Raw genomic sequence first — 18,404 nt, forward strand, 5'->3', positions numbered from 1 at the left:
TTGATGGTTGGAGTTTATGTTATACCAAGCCGTTCGAGGTCCATAAGTGGTTTGAGCGGCGCGCTGCCCAGTACTTCTGACTCTTTAGAGCTAAGCTTTGATTTTGTATTTTCTCTAACTCGATAATCATCGGATACACCCTCTGCTCGACCCATTCCATGATAGTAAAGTTATCGAATATGTTCTGCATTGAATCTATTGCTGATCTTGCAACTGAAATAGCTCCATGATGCATTCGTGGCAAATCAGCGGTTAATTCTTCAACTCTCAAAGGTAAACTATAGTTGCGACGAACATTGTAATCTGTCATCCAGCCTTTATTCTTTGTCGTAGATCTGATATAATCATTGACTTCGTTCTCGGTTGAGTATAGGCGATATGTAACGCGGAAGAACGGACTGCCGGGAAACATGCACCTTCCCAGTTTGTCCCATAGATGTGGGTCGATGTCAAGGTTAATAAACGGTGTATTGCGGCCATATTGTGGACAAGATAACGCTGACATCAGTGCAGCTTTATGAGACGCATTGAAATAACCATTTGATACGGCTAATAACGATAACGCTAGACTCGGAATTGCCGCTGGTAGCAATTCGCATAAAACAGCGAAATGATCATAGCGCTGCCAGCCAGTGAGGACAACTCCTTGAAAGCCGTTTTTAAAGTATCTGCCTTGCTGGGACATTACGTCTAGCCAGCGGAGATTATTTTCAAGATGGCGACGCGCATCTGGCACATAAAGCGTCTCTCCAAAAGCGCCTTTAAACGCAGATGCAGTCCAAGCCGTAGAAAATACCGCCGAATACTTTTCCCAGATTTGCGGTTGTACAAATCGATAGATATCTTCAGCATAAACCCATATCATTGGTTCCACTAAAAGACCGAGTTGTATATCAAGCATACTCTGGGTACTAAGATGGCGCAACATATCATCCCAGATAATCAATCGAATCGAAGGATGTCGCTCGTGGACTAAATTAGCTACGTTTTGAATATGACGCAGGAATAGAGTATCGTGAAGTTCCAAACGGCAGAGTTCACACTCGCCCATCTGGTAAACTTCATCGCAGCCGATGTGTAAGTATTTTGAAGTTGGGTGCAAATCAAGTACCTGATTGACAACTTCTGATATGAAGTCCATCGAGCCATTTCTACTGGGACACAGTGACTGTGGACTATTAGCAACTTCTCTGATATTAGCAAACTCCTTATGTTTTAAGGCAAATTCAACATGGCCGAATGTCTGCACCAATGGGATAACATCCAGCTTTAATGCGGTGGTATGTTCCAGAAAATCTTTGATTTCCGCACGTGTATACGCATTTTTTGCAGCTATATGTTTGAGAGGTCCTTGGAATGGAAACATATCTTCATATTCTACAATTAAAATAATTTTATTAATAAAAATCAAATTAAAGTAAAATACTTACCTAGAAGTATTCCAGTAGCACCTAAGTTCTTAACCAAACTTAAGACCTTCTTAAGGTAACCAATTCTGGGCGGAGCACCTTTCAGATCAAAGTGAACTAGTCTTGATTTAGGAATATATGGATTGTGTGGGTCTAAGTTAACGTATGGTACACCCAACTGGCGTTCACTCTCCCGATCTCTATCCGCGTCGTGATCCTTGAACTTCCCATCCTTGACCCGCAGATTGGACCCATCTAAAGCTTCACGTTTTACTTCCCCAGAGGACCCCGAAGATTTTGTGGCTTCCAAAGCGTCACGAGTTTGTCGTTGGACTCTATACGAATATTGCAAACCCAATAGTAGTGTTATCACTAGTAGAGATGCTGCCAGGACAGATGATTTCTTCCTCCAGAGGGTGAGTAGTAGACGATGCATGTAGTTATTCATATTTCTCACTGGTTCACTTCATTTTTCCTCTCTCAATTGAACTCTTCAACTCTTATTATGCACGTCCGGCGTTTGCGAGTTGAATGAATTAAACTATTAATAGACGAGACGCGCAGTGCAGTTCGTGCCACAGACGACAGACGACGATCGGCCAACAAAACAACTCTCACACATAAAATTACGTGAGGAGCGTTCACTCTTCACGAAACCGTTCTTCTCACTTTCTATTCGGATGATTACGACGCCAATTTTACATTTGCATGTCGATGGCCGATGTCGGTTCGGTCGTCTGGGCGGCGCGAATACTACGCGCACACAAACAAAAACAACCCCAACTCACCCTTCGTAATATATCGGTTTTTAGCACCCGGCGGTGTGCAACGCATGCGCTATCCTACCCCGCACAAAAATAGACGGTTAACAGACAGGATATCAAACAATTGAGCGTTGTGGAAAGACGTCGAGACACTTTTTTGCCTCAACTTCTTATACTTACTTGAACTTATATTTATATTGTAGATATATATAGCTATGACCACAGGTGAATAATCTAGGTACTGTGGGTACGCAAGTATAAAAGTATTGATTTTGAATGTTCACCTCGGGAAATGCATTTTTAAATGCGCTCATTCGTTGTGTTCGTTGAGCCATGTGGCAGTAGATAAAATATGGCCGATCTCGTTGGGGACCAGACCCAAAGGATGGTTATCCGTGTAAATGTTCATACTGATAAAAATAAAATTTTTATCATCCGTCATTTTGTATTGATCTATTATTCTTACCTAGCAGTGATATTATTGGCTTTCAAGCGATGAAAGTAATCCATTCCTTGGAATGGCGGCACCCTGAGATCCTTCGTACCAATTTGCAGTAAAGTGGGTGCTTTAACCTTATGTGCATGCACAATTGGCGACTTGGCTCGCATAGCCAATAGAATATCGTCTCTAATTGGACCGACCTGGGAATATTCAAACCCAGCCTCCACATAACACCAATCGGGAATATCGCTAGCCCCCGACATGGTAGAAATATCCGTGACGGGATTCCGTGCGACCACAGCGCGCCACATGTCTGGATATTGTCCACTTAAGTGAGTGACCAAAAATCCACCATGAGAACCGCCCACTAAGGATATACGTTTGGAGTTTAACCATGGGAAGGTTTTCAGGGCGGTGTTTGTGGCTAGGACGCAATCAGCAACGTCAGTTTCGCCGCATTTCCCCGGGAAGAAAAGCTAGAGATTTTTGACCAGCGCCGATTGATCCACGATAGTTAACAAATACAACGGCATATCCTAAATAAGTCATAATATAAAAAATAATATGTTACGTTTGTTTCATTTGTTATCTTACCGATTGATAAAAGAAAAGCATTTTCTAAAGTTAAGGCATTGACTGACGCGCTGTGTGGACCACCATGAGGGAATATAACCAATGGAATACTAGCATCTTCAGCAGATTTTGGTCCAATATATATTGCAGTAAAGTTATCTGCAATTAAATAATTAATAATAAATAATTATTGGCCTATTGATAAAGGCAGGACAACAAAAACTAACCAACTTCGTCGTTGTTCGCATATGATAAATCCATATACTCAAATTTCTTATCCTTTAATGAGTCAGGGACGTTGGTGATTGATATTTGTTCTAAACTCATAGTTTTTTCCTGCCCAGATGATGGCAACACTCCTTTAAGTAAAACATCCTGTTGAAAGAAATTCCTGCGGTTGATGAGAACATTATCGTCAAAAACGTCCAAAACAATTTGGCTGCCATCTTCACACTCAAACTCGGACAACTTCCCAGAATCTAATTTGAATAAAGTAATATTATTCTCAATATATACATTTAAATTGCTGTTTTTATAAGTTACCTAAGTCAAGAACATAAGCAGTAATAGCGTTCTTTCTAAATGTAGAAAATAACAATCTGCCATCATTGGACCAACATCTTTCAGGTATTGAGGTGCTAAATAATCCATAAAACAATCTTCCACCACTAATCTCTTTGGCCACATCGACAGAATCAAGAATAAGTTGAGGTTCAGTCTACGAATTCACTCGATAAATACAAATTGTTGACAGTAAAAAATAAATTTTACTTCATCAGTTAATGGTAATTTTGCTTTATACAATTGCATGCAGTTGATATGTGGACCACCAGCATCACATTGCAACCAGATGATATGCTCGCCATTTGGTGTCAACCTCGGTCCCTTGACAGTTTTGTTCATCAATTTACCAAACTCCTCTGCATAATACAAATTTTTACTAAGAAATATTTACAATGAATGAAAATAATTACTGTATGTATTATTCAGGGTCAATGTAAACAAGCCACTAGGCCTATTTCCACAATAAATCAACCCCAATTTGCGTGGTTCGGTATGCAGACAAATCCCAATGATTTGTGTACCATCAGCAGTCCAAAATGGCTTCGCAACGCAAACATTATCAGGTATTCCTTCAGGAATCGTGAATTCGTCTGTTTCCACATCATAAACAACAACAATCGACGAGATTTTATCGACAAGAGCTTCACCCCAGTCTTGTCTGTAGGTTTCAATCTAAATTATAACATAAATAAAAACCGTTTGGAATGACGTGATTTTATCTCACCTCAATTACGTCCTTTTCAACATCATCTTTATCAGTGGTGTCAGAGTCTTTTTTGGGCTTCAGGCGTTTGTGTAATGGATCAATCTTTGGCACTCTTTTCTCAGCAACATATAAAATCTTACCACCAACTGGTGACCACTTAAAACTTCCAAATTCATCTAAAACATCAATGAAAATAAAATATTCTTGGTTTAGAGGTAATTATATTACCATCTGTGTAAACTTTGGCATGTAAATCCAAAGCAGTTAAGTCAACTGATCGAATCAGAGATGTTTCATTCCAGATTTCAAGATATTGAGCTGATTCTTTTTGATCTTTTTGTTCAACATCTCTCAAAACAGCTTGGAATTTTTTGCATGGAGACACAGCATGCATGGATCTAAACAAATTCTAGTAATGCATAATTGTTACAATATTTTTACAGGACTTACTGATTAGTTGTGTCTATAGGAGGTAACGAAGTCCATTTTTTTAGTGTCACCAGACACATAAGTTGTTTGAAACTTGATGCTTCTTCCTTGTTCAAGATTTCTTTCAGACCATGTGGTATTTATAATCTTCTCATTGAGATATCTAGCTTTTACTAAGGCAGGAACTTGAGCAAGACATTTGTAAGTCTTTAGAAGAACTTCACTCTGAAATTAAAGTATATGTAAATAGTTATATCTCCAAGAAGCAAACCTGACTATACCTTGTTGGGCATTGTGTAGCTCGAAACAAAGTTTAACTAGAGTTTAATGCTGTAAAGGCACTCAGATGTATTTATTCGACTGTTATCTAAAACTGACAAGGTGATAGCGGTTTAAAATAAAATATGTAAACAAATGAAAAACACCGACAGCCACAGGCGCCGAGATATTGAGCTCAAGTGAGGCTCACGAACCTCACCACAACTAAACATAATCGCGGTTCCCCGCCGCTGCGCCAGCTGATGTTTTGTTAGGACTTTATACAGAGTCGTGGGAACGTGAAATGGTTACCAAGTGCAATCAAATTTCATATACATTTTGAAACATGAGAAAATTACCTATGTAGTTCCATCTTAACGTAATCATGTTTGATATTCATGGCGTATTGACGGCGCTAGATACATTTAAGTGTTCTCAAGTACACTGTATAAAGTTATTTTAATTCCTTTCGTATTTGCGCGGGTGTAATATTTCAACTGATTATTTAATCTGTACACTCAGGAATGAATTTCTTACGCGGTTTAAATTCTTATAAACAATAAGCAAACAAATGAGTTGGAAATGAACGCCCCACATGTTTGGAATAAATATTAAATTATTAAAAAATCGGCGCGAAAAAGTTACTTGTTTACAATGTTTGTTTGCAAATGCAGGTTTTATTATAATTGGAATTTTTCAATTCTAATTTCGGATCTAAAAGGAGGAAAAGTGTAAACATGATTTTGAATACTTTATCTTAATAACATTTTGTTATTAGACTGATAGAGTAGTAATTACCCTTTATAGATAACTATTTATCATTTCTAAATATGTGTCAATAGGATTCTCGGTTAAATACAGAAGGAAAGTAATAAGAAAAATATTACTTTATTCAGGCACTTTATGGCATTTTTTGTGGGTATAAAGTGAAGAAAAAATCGGTAATTATAAGTAATTTCAATTTACTCTTAATGTCAATGTCGGTCATTATTTTTATGTATTGTCAGGAAATCAATAATATTGTCTAATTAACTAATGAAAATTTTCAACAATATCTACCTAAATTCATATCATTTCTGCATTACTCTTACTCGCATACAATGACCAATACGTTTCTGAAAATTGCCGAGGTTCTTGACATACTGCCATGTGAATTTTACAACAAGTACAGAAAATGGCACATTCTACATACAACATTTACGATTGTTTCAAGTCTATACGTCTTAATATACGTATTGTATACAACATATTTGGTTATGAATGTATATCAAAATCTAATTTTACTATTCAACACGTCTGCGACTGTGTTAATAATAATTGTTGCATTCAACACCCTGCTGCAAAACTTGTGGCTAAAATCTAAGAAACTGCAGGATATGCGGAAGCATTTTAAAGAATTTGATGCATTACTGCCAGTGCATTGTCGACAATATGTGAAGAAATACACAACATTGCAAGCAATATTATTTTATGGATCATATATGTGCAGTTCAGTTGCATTACACTGGATTCTGGGTAGATTACCTACTGTAACAAGTATTATAGAAGACATTATGTTCATGTATTTTGCATGTATGATGTCGACAATATGGAGCTTTCTTGAAACAGTAAGAAATCAAACAAAGAATCGGAACTACTTTATTAAATCTATTTTCAACAATATTTATGCAGTTAAAGTTAAAACAATACAAAATATAAATTTTGGTCAAAACATAGAAACGTGTACTAAAATGATATTGTTAAATTCTAAAGTTACATATTCCATTAATGAAATATTTGGTTTCAACATTTTCGTATTAACTATCAACTCACTGCTACAATTGTTGCTCATTTTAAAGCTATACATACAAGTTTTTAAATATCTTTATTTGATTGCTCTTTTCCATTGTCTTTACATGCTGGTAAGTTGAATTTATAATTGAAATTTAAAATGTTTCAACAACTACTCATTATTTTAGTGTCAAGTTATATATATAATCAAATTATCTCAAGAAATAGCGAATGAAAACAAAAATACAACGCAATTGGCTTACGAAGTAATGCCCAACATGTCAAACGAGGTAGAAATATCTCAGTGGCACGACTTTATAAAACAAACAGAAATTCTACGTCCAGTTTTAACAGCAGATGGATATTTCAATCTGGATTATGATCTTTTGTTTAAAATGCTACAGTTGCTCATAACTTATGTTGTAGTATTGATTCAAATGAAATAATTCTGTTTAAAATTTGTTTATTTCTGCTGATTACAAACATTTCCAAATCTAGCACACTGTCTTTGCGTTGAAGCAGTAAATATTTCAATGCTATGCAAATTATAAATTCACCACATAAATTGCTGACATGCGCCTAATATTATTTCTTACAATCTAAACAAATTTCGTCGCGTGTGTTGGCATTTGATGGCATCGTCGTTCAAATCATTATTAACACTCCCTAAATGCGTTAATTATGCATCTAAAACTGTGCATATTCCTCCTCGTCGCATATTCGCCGATGCTGATCTCATCAGAGGAGAGCCAATTTTCAATTAACAACAACAAAGCCATCCAATACGTCAATGAGAAGTTTATCAGTTTTTCCGTGGACCCAGCCGTGTTCTTCTCCCGCCTGCCACACAGGTAAGCTTAATCCGATCATATTATTCGCTTCGGACATTGTCCCCACGTGTGTGTGTACCGAGCAGGGATATCCTCTTCAAATTAATTACGCATCTGTCGCCGGCATATCTGCGCGTGGCCGGCTCGTCCACGCAGTTTTTGGAGTTCAGCGCCGACGAGCGCAAAGCGACGAAGATAATTAGCGATGACTCTACCACGCTCACGTTCAGCCCGGCGATGTGGTGGTCGCTGAATGAGTGGATGCAGAAAACTAATTTCACGCCGATTTTCGGCATCAACGATGACGCGTACAGCTCCGGCGAAAAATGGGACCCGAAGCGGGTTTTACCACTTTTGGACATGACTGCCAGGATGAACATTAATTGTTGGTGGCAGATAGGATTTGGTAATTCAATCTCAATCAACTAACGCCTGCATATTGCAAATGTTATTTTGTGAATGTTGCAGATTGTAGTCAAAAGGGATTTGAGAGATACAAAGAGGATTTAAAGACTTTCCGAAAGATTTTAGATGCTTTCCCAGCGAAAAAGGATAAGTGGCAGATAGTTGGAAGCGATTTGAGTAAGTGCACTCCATCGGATCACCCGGAGATTCTCCGGATGTACTTGGCCGACTTGGACGACGCCGATACCATCGTCTGGGAAGAGTAAGCAAAATTTTAAAATCCTTGAATATAGCACTACAGATCATTTTACCTTTTTAGAGATGAAAGTATTATATCCAACTTTCTGAGCGGAGGAGTTATGGAAACCATGTTAGGTTTTCATCAGGCTACTGTCCCAATATGTTTGTCCACTTCTAAAAGTCAACATCCCATTGGGTTCGAAGATGGCATCAACTGGGCTGTAGAAATTGGTGAAGCTGCCCGAAAAGGTTTTTCTGTTATTTTCCGAGAACCACGCCTGCAGGAGTATTATTCAGCTACACCAGTAAGTAGTCGCCATGTCATTCTCAAACACCATCTTTGTTTATAACTCGTTCTAGGCTTACTGGGTGACAGTTCTTCACAAATCCTTAATGGGTCGTAATGTTTTGGATGTTAAATCAACATCGCTGACTCAATCCACCGCTAGGATCTACGCACATTGTGCTAGAGATCAAAACAGTTTCTCTGTTCGTGGTGCACTTACCATTATGATAGTTAACAATGGAACTGAAGCTCACAAAGCTGCTTTTCGCATTCCAACGCAACTTAAAAGCGTCGAAGTGAGGTCCTATACACTAACATCATCAGAAAATACCACGTATGTTGAGTTAAGTTTTATAATGATGTGTTTTGATTATTTTAAATGTATTTAATAGGGACACTTACTTAAACAACGAAAAACTTTCCTTGGATAACTTCAAACTGCTTCCGAAACTGCGACGCGCAAAGGTTTTGACTCATTTGATACTCACCGCACCCGCCAAGTCGATTTCGTTCTTCGTGCTTCCTGGCGCAAAAATTCCAATTTGCATCGACAACGAAGACGACACCGCCATGATCCTAGAGGAAATTGATCGTATCCAAGCAGTAGATTTTACCGACAGCGGAAAATCCGCCGAAGGATTGCTAAGCAGATTGAATGCGCCGCGCGTTTCCGTTTCGCTCGCTGACTTACATCGCAAGCTGCAGGAAGAGTTTAAGACCGACGCGTCATTGGTTCCGAAATTAAAACTCAAATCACACTTACCCACAGAAGACTGGAAGCAGTTGTCGGGGAAAATCGCCCAGAAGATAGAACCAAATAGTATAACACCAATGCCAGGAATGCATGGAATTAAACATTTTAACTTCTTGCTAGATAAAACTAAATCTGATGTAAAACCTGTGAAAAATCTCGATTTCAAAAACTTGCTTAAAAAAGACAACGAAAGAAAGGATGATATTCTCGGGAGTGCTTTAAAACCAAACTCGGAATTGAAAACACATTCGAAACCGACTGATTTAGATCTAAACTTGAACAGTGCAGAAGTTTTCAAGATTCTAGGCGATAGAGCTAAAGCCAAACTAGAGAAAAAAATGGGTTTCACTGAGTTTGAGTTTGATTTAGATGGTATGCTGGAAAAGGCGTTAAAAGGCAAGTTTAGGCGTGATATCAACATGCGATTATTAGACGAAAAAGTGCACGACCAAGAACTGAAAGAACATAAATCGTTATTGCCGTCATTAATAAAGAAAAAGAAGAAACCAGATACTGCCGCAGAATCTACAGAAATTGAAGGACTTCCAGATATGACCAAAATTATACCTGGATTTGAGAAACCCAAAGCAAAATCATCATCCATTTCCGAAACATCAATTTTTGGCAATAAAGCATTACCAAAACTGGATTTGTTTGGTGGTATGGAAAAACTGGACTTGCAGTCATTGCTATCGTTGTTGGGAAGTAAAGCAACAACAGAACAATCCACAACTTCTACAAATAAAGAACGCAAAACTGAATTTATAAAGAAACCGGATCTTTATGATAAACATGATTTTGAACGGCAGTTTCATGTACTAGAAGATGATTTGAACGGTGGGTCATTTTTTGACCATTTCGGAGATTCTATTAGTGTACATCCCAAAAAATCAGAAGAGAATAAGAAGCTAAGATCCGGTTGGGATTTCGATGACACAGAGTTTGTTATTCATGATGTATGTTATTTTAATATAAACAAAAACAAAATAATAACGATAGATTATTTTTTTAGGATGATGTCTCTGGTGCAATCGAACGATTGGAAAACTACTTCAACCACAACCCAAACCTAAGAACAAATGAATACTTCGAACCAGCATTCGATTCATTCGAAAATTTCGGACGTTTCAAACGTGGAATACGAGACTTTATCCATCGAATGAGGCAGCCTAATAACGGACGTAGTTTTCTACGGAACAATCCCTCAATATCTTCAGACGTCCGAGGGAAACCAAAGATCAAATAGATGAAACCCCACACCAACCTAATAAGATTATAAAAGAATACCAACCAAAGATGACTTTGGACGACTGGCGCCCGGAAGATATGCTGAAATTACCACAGTTGCACTCTACATACCAGGTCGACGAACACGACAATCAGATCTCATTCAAGGACATCCCACGAAGTCGCTCCTCGTTTGGTTTAGAAAACGCCGAGCGAATCAATATCCGTAAAGCGCGTCGCGTTGCCGGCGAGATCGACTCCGTCGAGAACGCCATCGACGGCTTCTTCAACACCATCGAAACGGATACGAAATTCATCAAACCACTACTTGATAAGGAAGGCGAGTACACGATCGTTTTGCCAACGCGCGAGAAACTATCACTCATGCATGAGGCGAACGGCGACACTGAGCTCGTGCTGCATCGTGACGCAGCGCGAATGAGTGTACAGACGGAACAACTCGAAAACAAAGATAATCAGGTCGATGATAGCACGTGCCCGGCAACCGATCTCTACCCAGAGGAGACACTAAAGAATGCGTTCGAGCATGCCAAGCATGACGCTTCCACTAACGATGGCAATAGCAAGATTACCCCCAAGAAGACAGATGATGTGCAAGACGTTGGCGAGAAACGCGTGAATCGCAGCGAGTACGTGCAGAAGATCCCTCTCAAGTCCAAGAAATCGAAGCAGGAGCAAGAGCAGGAAACAAGTGATTATAAGTACAATTTGGGCTTCGTGACAAAGATAGTGAATAGTTTCAGTACATTCATGAAAAAACTCCACAAGAAAATGGACTCCATCTTCAGCGCTGTGGAATAATCACGTCCGGTTTATACAATTGAATCTTTTTCTATGTTTAGATATATTATTTTTACGACGTTTTATTTGCACGGTCGATATTATGCTATATTCAGGAGAATAAATATGTGACAATCCACTTAGCCTCTAAGACGCACAACAAATACCAATAAAAATGGCATAAAGCGGGTTTCACTTAGCGCGGTTCTTCATTGTTACGTGCGATGCATTACGATCCGTAACCCTAATGCTCTGATTTATTGTCGATAAAACGGTGACCAGCGCGCGGCTTAGCGAAGGATTAATGGAGGCGAGAGACGAGGATCTTTTGTATTGGAGATTAACCATCGAAAACCCTCGCACTATTAGGCTCCAAAACAACGCTTGCATAAATTCAGATAAACCTGATTGGAAAACAAACGCAGGACCACAATAAATTATTATATAATCAACAAGAAATAAATTACACGCATTTTTGAAACTGTAATCTTCTTTATTATCTCTCATGTTTCCGCATTGTGTCATAATATCATTTAGCGTTGTCTTAGGTGTCACACAACTAACAACAAGTTTTATTCGCTAAATAAACGCTAGCAAATATCGTGGTACATGTTTGTGTTCTGTATCAACTATTACCATCCTCGTAATTATTATTCTGTGTTATTTTCATATGTCATTTACCAGTATCCTTCATTTTTTGGTTTGGTTTGCTTTTGTTCGGTATCATATTCATCATCATCATGTTTGTCATTTAGCTTATACTTATTTATTATATAACAACGTGAACAGCCGTAACTATAACTAGAGGTACTCTGGCAAACTACAACATGTTTGTCTCACTGCGTCAATGAAACAAGTTTTTTTCTTTTTTTGTCATCATTTTCATTTACTGGTAATAATAAGTGTATAAATACAAAAGGCTGCCTACATTCGGTCGTCCTTCGCCTCTCTAACATTTTTACAAAAATTTCATTTCATTTGCTGCTTGTTTCCAGATAGTTTTGAGTGAGTGTTTAGTACAAATACATATTTATTTAGTTATTTCACTTGGTAGATTTTGTGTTGCTATTGAGAGCCATAGCGAAACGACGACCGAACAGAACTAAACATTTTTTTTATTCCTGAATTAACAACAATATCTACAATACAATATACCTTACGCATATATTGTATGTGTATATCATATATACTGCGATTATCAATTGTTTTAACAATACAACATTATTCATTTTCATGTTTTTTGGTTGCTTAATTTTTATAACGATGGGTAGTACTTCAATCATTTCGTTTCTTACTCTGTGGGGTACACTCACCGATCCCACAACTCTCTCGTTTTTCGCTCGTCTGGTTTTCCACGCGCTTTACGCAAATCAAAGTGGTTTTAATTTTTTCTCCTATCACAAGCTCATTCCATCGTCATCCAGTACGTCTCACAGCAGCGCATTGTGTAGATACGAAAGCAGAAGCATCCATTACTTTATTTTGTGTGTTAGTTTTTGAAATTTACGTTTCGGTTGAATTTTGCGATGATCTAAGGCCGAATTTGCATCGTTACGTACGTCATTTCTCAAAGCTCATTCGCACTCTGCGTTATACACACACATAATACAAGGAGGAATGATTTCATTACGGAATGTTCTATATAATACACGCATTGTCGCATAAGATTTCTCATGTGTGTTTTTTAATAGGATGTAGTAGACTAAATTATGTTTATATAGTGTCGTTGTCTCCGTTGCAGTTATTTGCACGATTGGAAATTCAAATTCAAATCGAAACGATTACACAAATTGATAAATATTCGAAATACATACATTCCCAAAATCAACAACAATTAGTTAACATAACATTCTCAAAGTTGCTTAAAATTTTGTTCGTTTCGATCGTTTTGTTTTGGTTTCTCATAATAATTATAATAAGTATCACACACTATAAGACTACATTGCTTATTATTTTCTCCACATTGAGGTGATAACAATAAAAATATGCCGTCCCGTGCCACCCGCCATTACTTTACAAATGACGCATTGCACGGAAACCGGCCGTTGAATAATATTATATTTGTTTTTGGTGCTTATCCTAGTAGGTAATATTCGTGTTTACATCATTGTTTGCATTGTTACTTGCACTTGCATTGCACGTTCGGCAATCGTAAATGTTTTGTATTTTTGGTTTTTGTTTGTTAATGAGAACGTGGCAAATCAAAACCGAAATTAAAATCGCGCGCGTGTCATAATCGAAACGTTTCAGCTTGTTGTGTGTTGATTTGTTTTTACAGTTGTTGATGTTCTTGTTGTTGTAGTTGTTGTTTTGTATTAAACATTTGTTTTCTCATCACCCAAATTCCATGTTAATTCCAAGTTTGCTTGTTTTGTTAATGTGAATAATTTACATCTATTTTTTCTTCAAAGAACGCATCGAGTGTGTGTTTTGAGTTTGGTTATGTTTTGCGTTTTTGCCAAAAAGACTCCTGCTGTACAATAATACGTTACGTAATAGGTTACGTGATGAGCAACGACACCGATATAAGAGATAAATAGATAATTAGTGTTTCACGTTTTAAAATACATCGACACTACTTATACTTTCCATCTAGCTACATTTTTTCTCGTTTAGATAGACAAAGACATAGATATACATACTATACATACGCTAATAGAAATAGAGAGAGAGATAATGATATATGCGTTGCATTTGTTTGCATTTTGTTTTCGTTTCGTTTTGCTTCAGTTTCAGATGTTGTTGGTTTAGAGGCAAGGTTAAGTTGAGTTGGTTTTGTTTGGTATTTAAGGTTATAAGATTTTAGCTATGGTTTCTGATAACGTGTTAAATTTACATTCGCTTTTCTTTAAATAGGTTAATCTCTTAATTTGTCTCATTATTATTCTTTTAATTGACACACATATTATAGATAGATATAAGTTTCGTAGAGATAGATGAAATCAATAAAATTTTTAAGTTTGCAAACGTAATAATCCGTAAAAGCGGAGATAGTGATTAGGTTAAGAAAACCTAACCTAAAATAATAATATCCTAGAAGGGATTCAAGAGAGAATCGAGATTAAACTTAATTTTAGTGCATGTGAAAATTGCTGTGCATTGTAAAAAGCTTTGAAACGAAAGGAAACAGTGCTTGAAAATAAAACTCATTAAATTTTTGTTTTTTAAGTTACATTTCCGCAGTAGTCCACGATCCATCCGACACGTCGCTTATTGTTATAGTTCTTTACTTTACTTTTTACTTGTTTATTATCGCGTTAGTATTTTCCCTATTAAATTACGTTGTTGGTCGATCGTCGAATTTTCGCAAGACGCACGAGAAGATAGTGTAGAGATAGAGAGAGACAGAACAGTAAAGACACATTTACACATAGTTCTGATTCTGGTATTGCAGCAAAGATGTTCGTTACGTTTAAAGAGAACGACAATGAACAACAAACAATATATATATATAACATCCGTCTGTCGTTTGTTTCCTGTGTGCAGAGATACGTAGACAAGAATTTCCATTGCACAACATCGATACAGGTTTCGGCAAAGGAGAGCACCACGTCTGGGGGCGCGGTGTCTTGGGTAGAAACTTTGAGTTACTGAGTGAGCCCAAGACGTCATGCCCGAAGACGTGTAGATTTAAGTTCAACATCGAAGGCAGTTTAGTTTAACAGTTAGTTATAGGAATTTGGATGACTATCGGGCATTTACTTCGAAACCGAGGAGAACCGAACATTCAGGAATCGAACGCGAAGCGCATGCGCGCTAGCGCATCATCGTGTGTGTCGAGTGTGAGGTTAGGTATTGTGTGAGTAAGTGTTAAACATTCCATCCGACAACAAAAACTCTCGTCCTGGCTGTTCGACAGTGTGAAGTAACATTTTCATCATCATCATCATCATCATCATCGTTATTACGTTCCGCTCATGTTCAATTTCATACTGGTCTCTTGGTATAAACAAAACCAAATAACTAAATGTTATATACAACAATCGGTTTGTCAATACGCTTAACAATTTGTTTACAAGCTACATGTGTTCGTATCCTTTCATGATTCTCTTTTTCTTTGAATATTTGTTAATTGTTTATCGCAGTCTCTTTAAATGAATGAATCAAAGGTGTGTTGAAATCAGCATTGCTGTTGATGTTGAATGCGGTTGTTGTTGTTGTTGTTTGGCAGTCTGCTGCGCGACATGGTTCACCATCAATCCATCAAGGGACAAACATTGGTTGCATTCGAAAACGAATCGACACTGCGCACGCGTTTCAGTAGTACCTTCTTAAACAGAATCGTCGACTATCCGTGTTCACATTTTTATAAAAATATTAAAATGATAACAAATCGAATCGATCACAGGTATGCTATATGTTTAGTTAGGTTTGCTTCGAAACTAGCCGCTCATCTCACCGCTAAAATCATGTCACTAGTGTCATCCTCTTCGTATGTGTCTGGTACCTTGACGCATCTTTAGCGATCTGTCGCTGATTTCTTTGGCATTTGAGTTTTTTGGTGAGTGTGTTACAATTTTATTAAATTTTTTCGTTTGTTGGTTTTGCATGCTTCTATGTGAATAAAAATGGGTATTAGCTGTTGTTAGTAAAGTTGGTTACTGGTGGTTGTTGTTGAGTAGTTGGTTGTTAGTCGAGGCCGCGCAGTTATTGCCGCATTTTACTGTGGATTGTGGATGTCCGCGAGTGCGCTCATTGCATTACGCATTTACTCTCTATCTGTGTCTTGATTTCGTTTACTTGTGTTTCTATCGTATTCTTCAGCTCTGAAACAACACCACACAAAAAACACATTTAAATATAGGAAACAAACACATCAAGAGCACACGCATACCAAAAACACAACACATACATCTTTCAAGACGGAGTAGTTGTGAAAAATTCCTCAGGTGACAAAAATCGCTATCAAAAGTTATAAGATTTCAGTCGATTGGCAAGCGATAAGATTTTTGTTATAGGTTAAGTTATTAGTAAAGTTAGGTTAAGATTCGCTACACATCTAAAGCTGAAATTTCGTTGAATGTTATTTATTGTCAAAAATTTATTCTAAAAAATACAAAACTAAAAATAATATAAACATAAATAAATACCAAACAAAAATATCCAAGTTCAATGTTCAAAGGGAGAGCACGTGTATTTATTATTCGACAAAACGTCTCAAAATTGTATTTTCCAATATTTTGTGTAAATTTAATACCAAACGTCGAATATATTCAATGTGGAGTTTTGCCGCCGTCACCGAAAATCCAAATAAAACTTCAACTTGTGAATTCAACTTGTTTGCAAAGTGAAGATATTCGAACGAAATTCCGTGTATTTGATTTTGATTTAATAAAAGACAGCCGTTCTCAAATTCTATTCATTTCGCGACGTCGCGCCGCTGACGCAAAAGAAACTTTATCTACATCTGTGAATGCTTTACATTTTCACAGCCACCGCGAGATTGCCGGCATTCTCGCATTTTCACGATGCGAGTGCAATTTAATATTGTCCCTAAAAAAGGTGTCAGCTACTCGCCGGAGAGTTATCTAGATAAATGGGCTCAAAGTGGCAACTGGCAACGCCAGGGCGGCCAAAACTAGCACGAGGGTGGGTGGCATGTGAGGAGAACATATGTGGTGGCTGGTGGTGCGGATTAGGGGTTGAAAAGTTGGCCGGCGCTGAAAACTTTCTATGTGGGACGATGAATTTAGATAAAAATACTTTTAAGGTCGTTTGGTCGCGTTTTACCACAGCTGCTTGGAAAACCAACTTTAAGGGATGCTTCCCGGTTATAAAAAAAAGTCTTTACGTTCAAGTTTGGATTTTTTGCGGTGGAAATTGAGACGTTTCACAGATTGTGTTTCCCATACCAAAAAATTGTACAAAAAAAAAAAAAAAACTAAAATAAAACTTATAAGTAATTATAACTAAACATAAACATAAAATGAAATAATTAATCTATCCAACATTTAACAACAAACATTAAAAGAACACCAAAAGAGTTTCGAAAGTTGTTCGGAAATCAGAAATATAAGTAAGAAATATAATTGTTTTTGGCAACACGATTAATTTAATGTTCTTTGTTTACTTGCTTTGCATTGTTTAAATTAATGTATCATTTAATATTGTCATCGGTGTTTGTAGGCCCAAAAAACGAAGGCACAAACTGTCAAAAACTTTTTTAAATTTAACATATTAACTCTGGTCGAGATTTCGGCTTTAGATACGTGTTGTCATTTTAATTTGGTTCATCGTGTGCGGGTGTAAAAGGGTATATAAAATTGGTCGATGTACGTTTTACTCTAGAATCACATTCAGATATCGCAAATGACATTTGCAACTACGTATAACTTTGATTTCACTGATCCAACTATCGTAGTTCAAGTTTAAACATCTATCAAAAAAGTTGTAACAATGTTACGACGTTCAAATCGTTTAACCATCAACCATCAAAATATTAAAGACTCGATGCTAACCACTAACAATAAAATATTTATGAATTGCGATTACAGCTACAAACGTGAACATTAACGTTTAACATTGTCAATGTGGTCTTAATTTATTAATAATCTACATTTAGATGTACGCTTATTGTGTATTGCCATAAGTTGATATAAGTTGATAAACACGTGTAAGATGAATCCATTTCTTTTTGCTCTTTTACTTTGTTCAGTTGCTGCTACGTGCTCGTCTCAGTGTCTACATAATTGTGCACTTCTTACGCTTAAATAGCTTATTGAAACACTCACTTGTAAAGTCGTCCGCCTCCTCGAGTTCGGCTTCCGCCGCCAGTTCTTCCGGCGTCTTCTTCTTCCGCATCAGCGGATTGGGTTCCTCTTGAACTTGTTCTTGTATTTCTTCCTTCTTCTTGATATTATACTGGAAAAAAACAAGCATTCGATTCAGTATGGAAATTTTTCAATAGAAAAAGCTTAGAATGATCTATTGTTAGCTCTCGTGGGGG

The 18,404-nt window shown here is 37.2% G+C and overlaps 4 protein-coding genes across 12 annotated transcripts in view; 1 reads left to right on the forward strand and 3 right to left on the reverse strand.

Moving 5' to 3' along the window:
- Window positions 1–3: 3 nt before the first annotated feature.
- On the reverse strand, window positions 4–2,187 carry LOC135804031 (hexosaminidase D-like). The gene is given in 3 exon segments (XM_065317795.1): window positions 4–61; window positions 64–1,377; window positions 1,431–2,187. Coding segments are annotated over 3 exon segments (1,788 nt in total). The 5' UTR covers window positions 1,858–2,187; the 3' UTR covers window positions 4–14.
- A 153-nt stretch (window positions 2,188–2,340) lies between these two features.
- On the reverse strand, window positions 2,341–5,385 carry LOC135804030 (acylamino-acid-releasing enzyme-like). The gene is given in 13 exon segments (XM_065317793.1): window positions 2,341–2,583; window positions 2,640–3,082; window positions 3,084–3,151; window positions 3,210–3,347; window positions 3,416–3,667; window positions 3,732–3,906; window positions 3,960–4,108; window positions 4,163–4,424; window positions 4,477–4,634; window positions 4,687–4,856; window positions 4,909–4,928; window positions 4,930–5,112; window positions 5,169–5,385. Coding segments are annotated over 13 exon segments (2,130 nt in total). The 5' UTR covers window positions 5,181–5,385; the 3' UTR covers window positions 2,341–2,483.
- Window positions 5,386–6,168: 783 nt separating this feature from the next.
- On the forward strand, window positions 6,169–12,538 carry LOC135803786 (uncharacterized). Its single transcript, XM_065317480.1, has 8 exons — window positions 6,169–7,046; window positions 7,104–7,766; window positions 7,832–8,151; window positions 8,214–8,412; window positions 8,470–8,695; window positions 8,751–9,010; window positions 9,069–10,386; window positions 10,616–12,538. The coding sequence occupies exons 2-8, from the start codon at window positions 7,597–7,599 to the stop codon at window positions 11,477–11,479; spliced, it is 3,357 nt and encodes a 1,118-aa protein (XP_065173552.1). The 5' UTR covers window positions 6,169–7,046; window positions 7,104–7,596; the 3' UTR covers window positions 11,480–12,538.
- cpx (synaptic transmission protein complexin) overlaps window positions 11,931–18,404 on the reverse strand; it is a 98,893-nt gene continuing 92,419 nt past the window's right edge. For all 9 annotated transcript variants that reach the window (XM_065299225.1, XM_065299220.1, XM_065299221.1 and 6 more), the window contains 2 exons: window positions 18,190–18,319; window positions 11,931–16,224 (listed from right to left, as the gene is read on the reverse strand). In XM_065299225.1, the coding sequence (XP_065155297.1) occupies window positions 16,151–16,224; window positions 18,190–18,319 (204 nt within the window). In that variant the 3' untranslated portion in view covers window positions 11,931–16,150. The remainder of the gene's footprint in view (window positions 16,225–18,189; window positions 18,320–18,404) is intronic.

The sequence above is a fragment of the Atheta coriaria genome, unplaced genomic scaffold (genome assembly GCF_025399875.1).
Source record: "Atheta coriaria isolate IRGN ID8LTWV9N9 unplaced genomic scaffold, Caltech_Dcor_3.1 hic_scaffold_3_pilon, whole genome shotgun sequence".
NCBI lineage: Eukaryota > Metazoa > Arthropoda > Insecta > Coleoptera > Staphylinidae > Dalotia > Dalotia coriaria.

Coding starts and splice junctions, on each gene's coding strand:
- LOC135803786 (XM_065317480.1), top strand. CDS start 7,597: ATGCATCTAAAACTGTGCATATTCCTCCTCGTCGCATATTCGCCGATG. Junction 8,413..8,469: donor GATACCATCGTCTGGGAAGA/GTAAGCAAAATT, acceptor TTACCTTTTTAG/AGATGAAAGTATTATATCCA. Junction 9,011..9,068: donor ACATCATCAGAAAATACCAC/GTATGTTGAGTT, acceptor TGTATTTAATAG/GGACACTTACTTAAACAACG.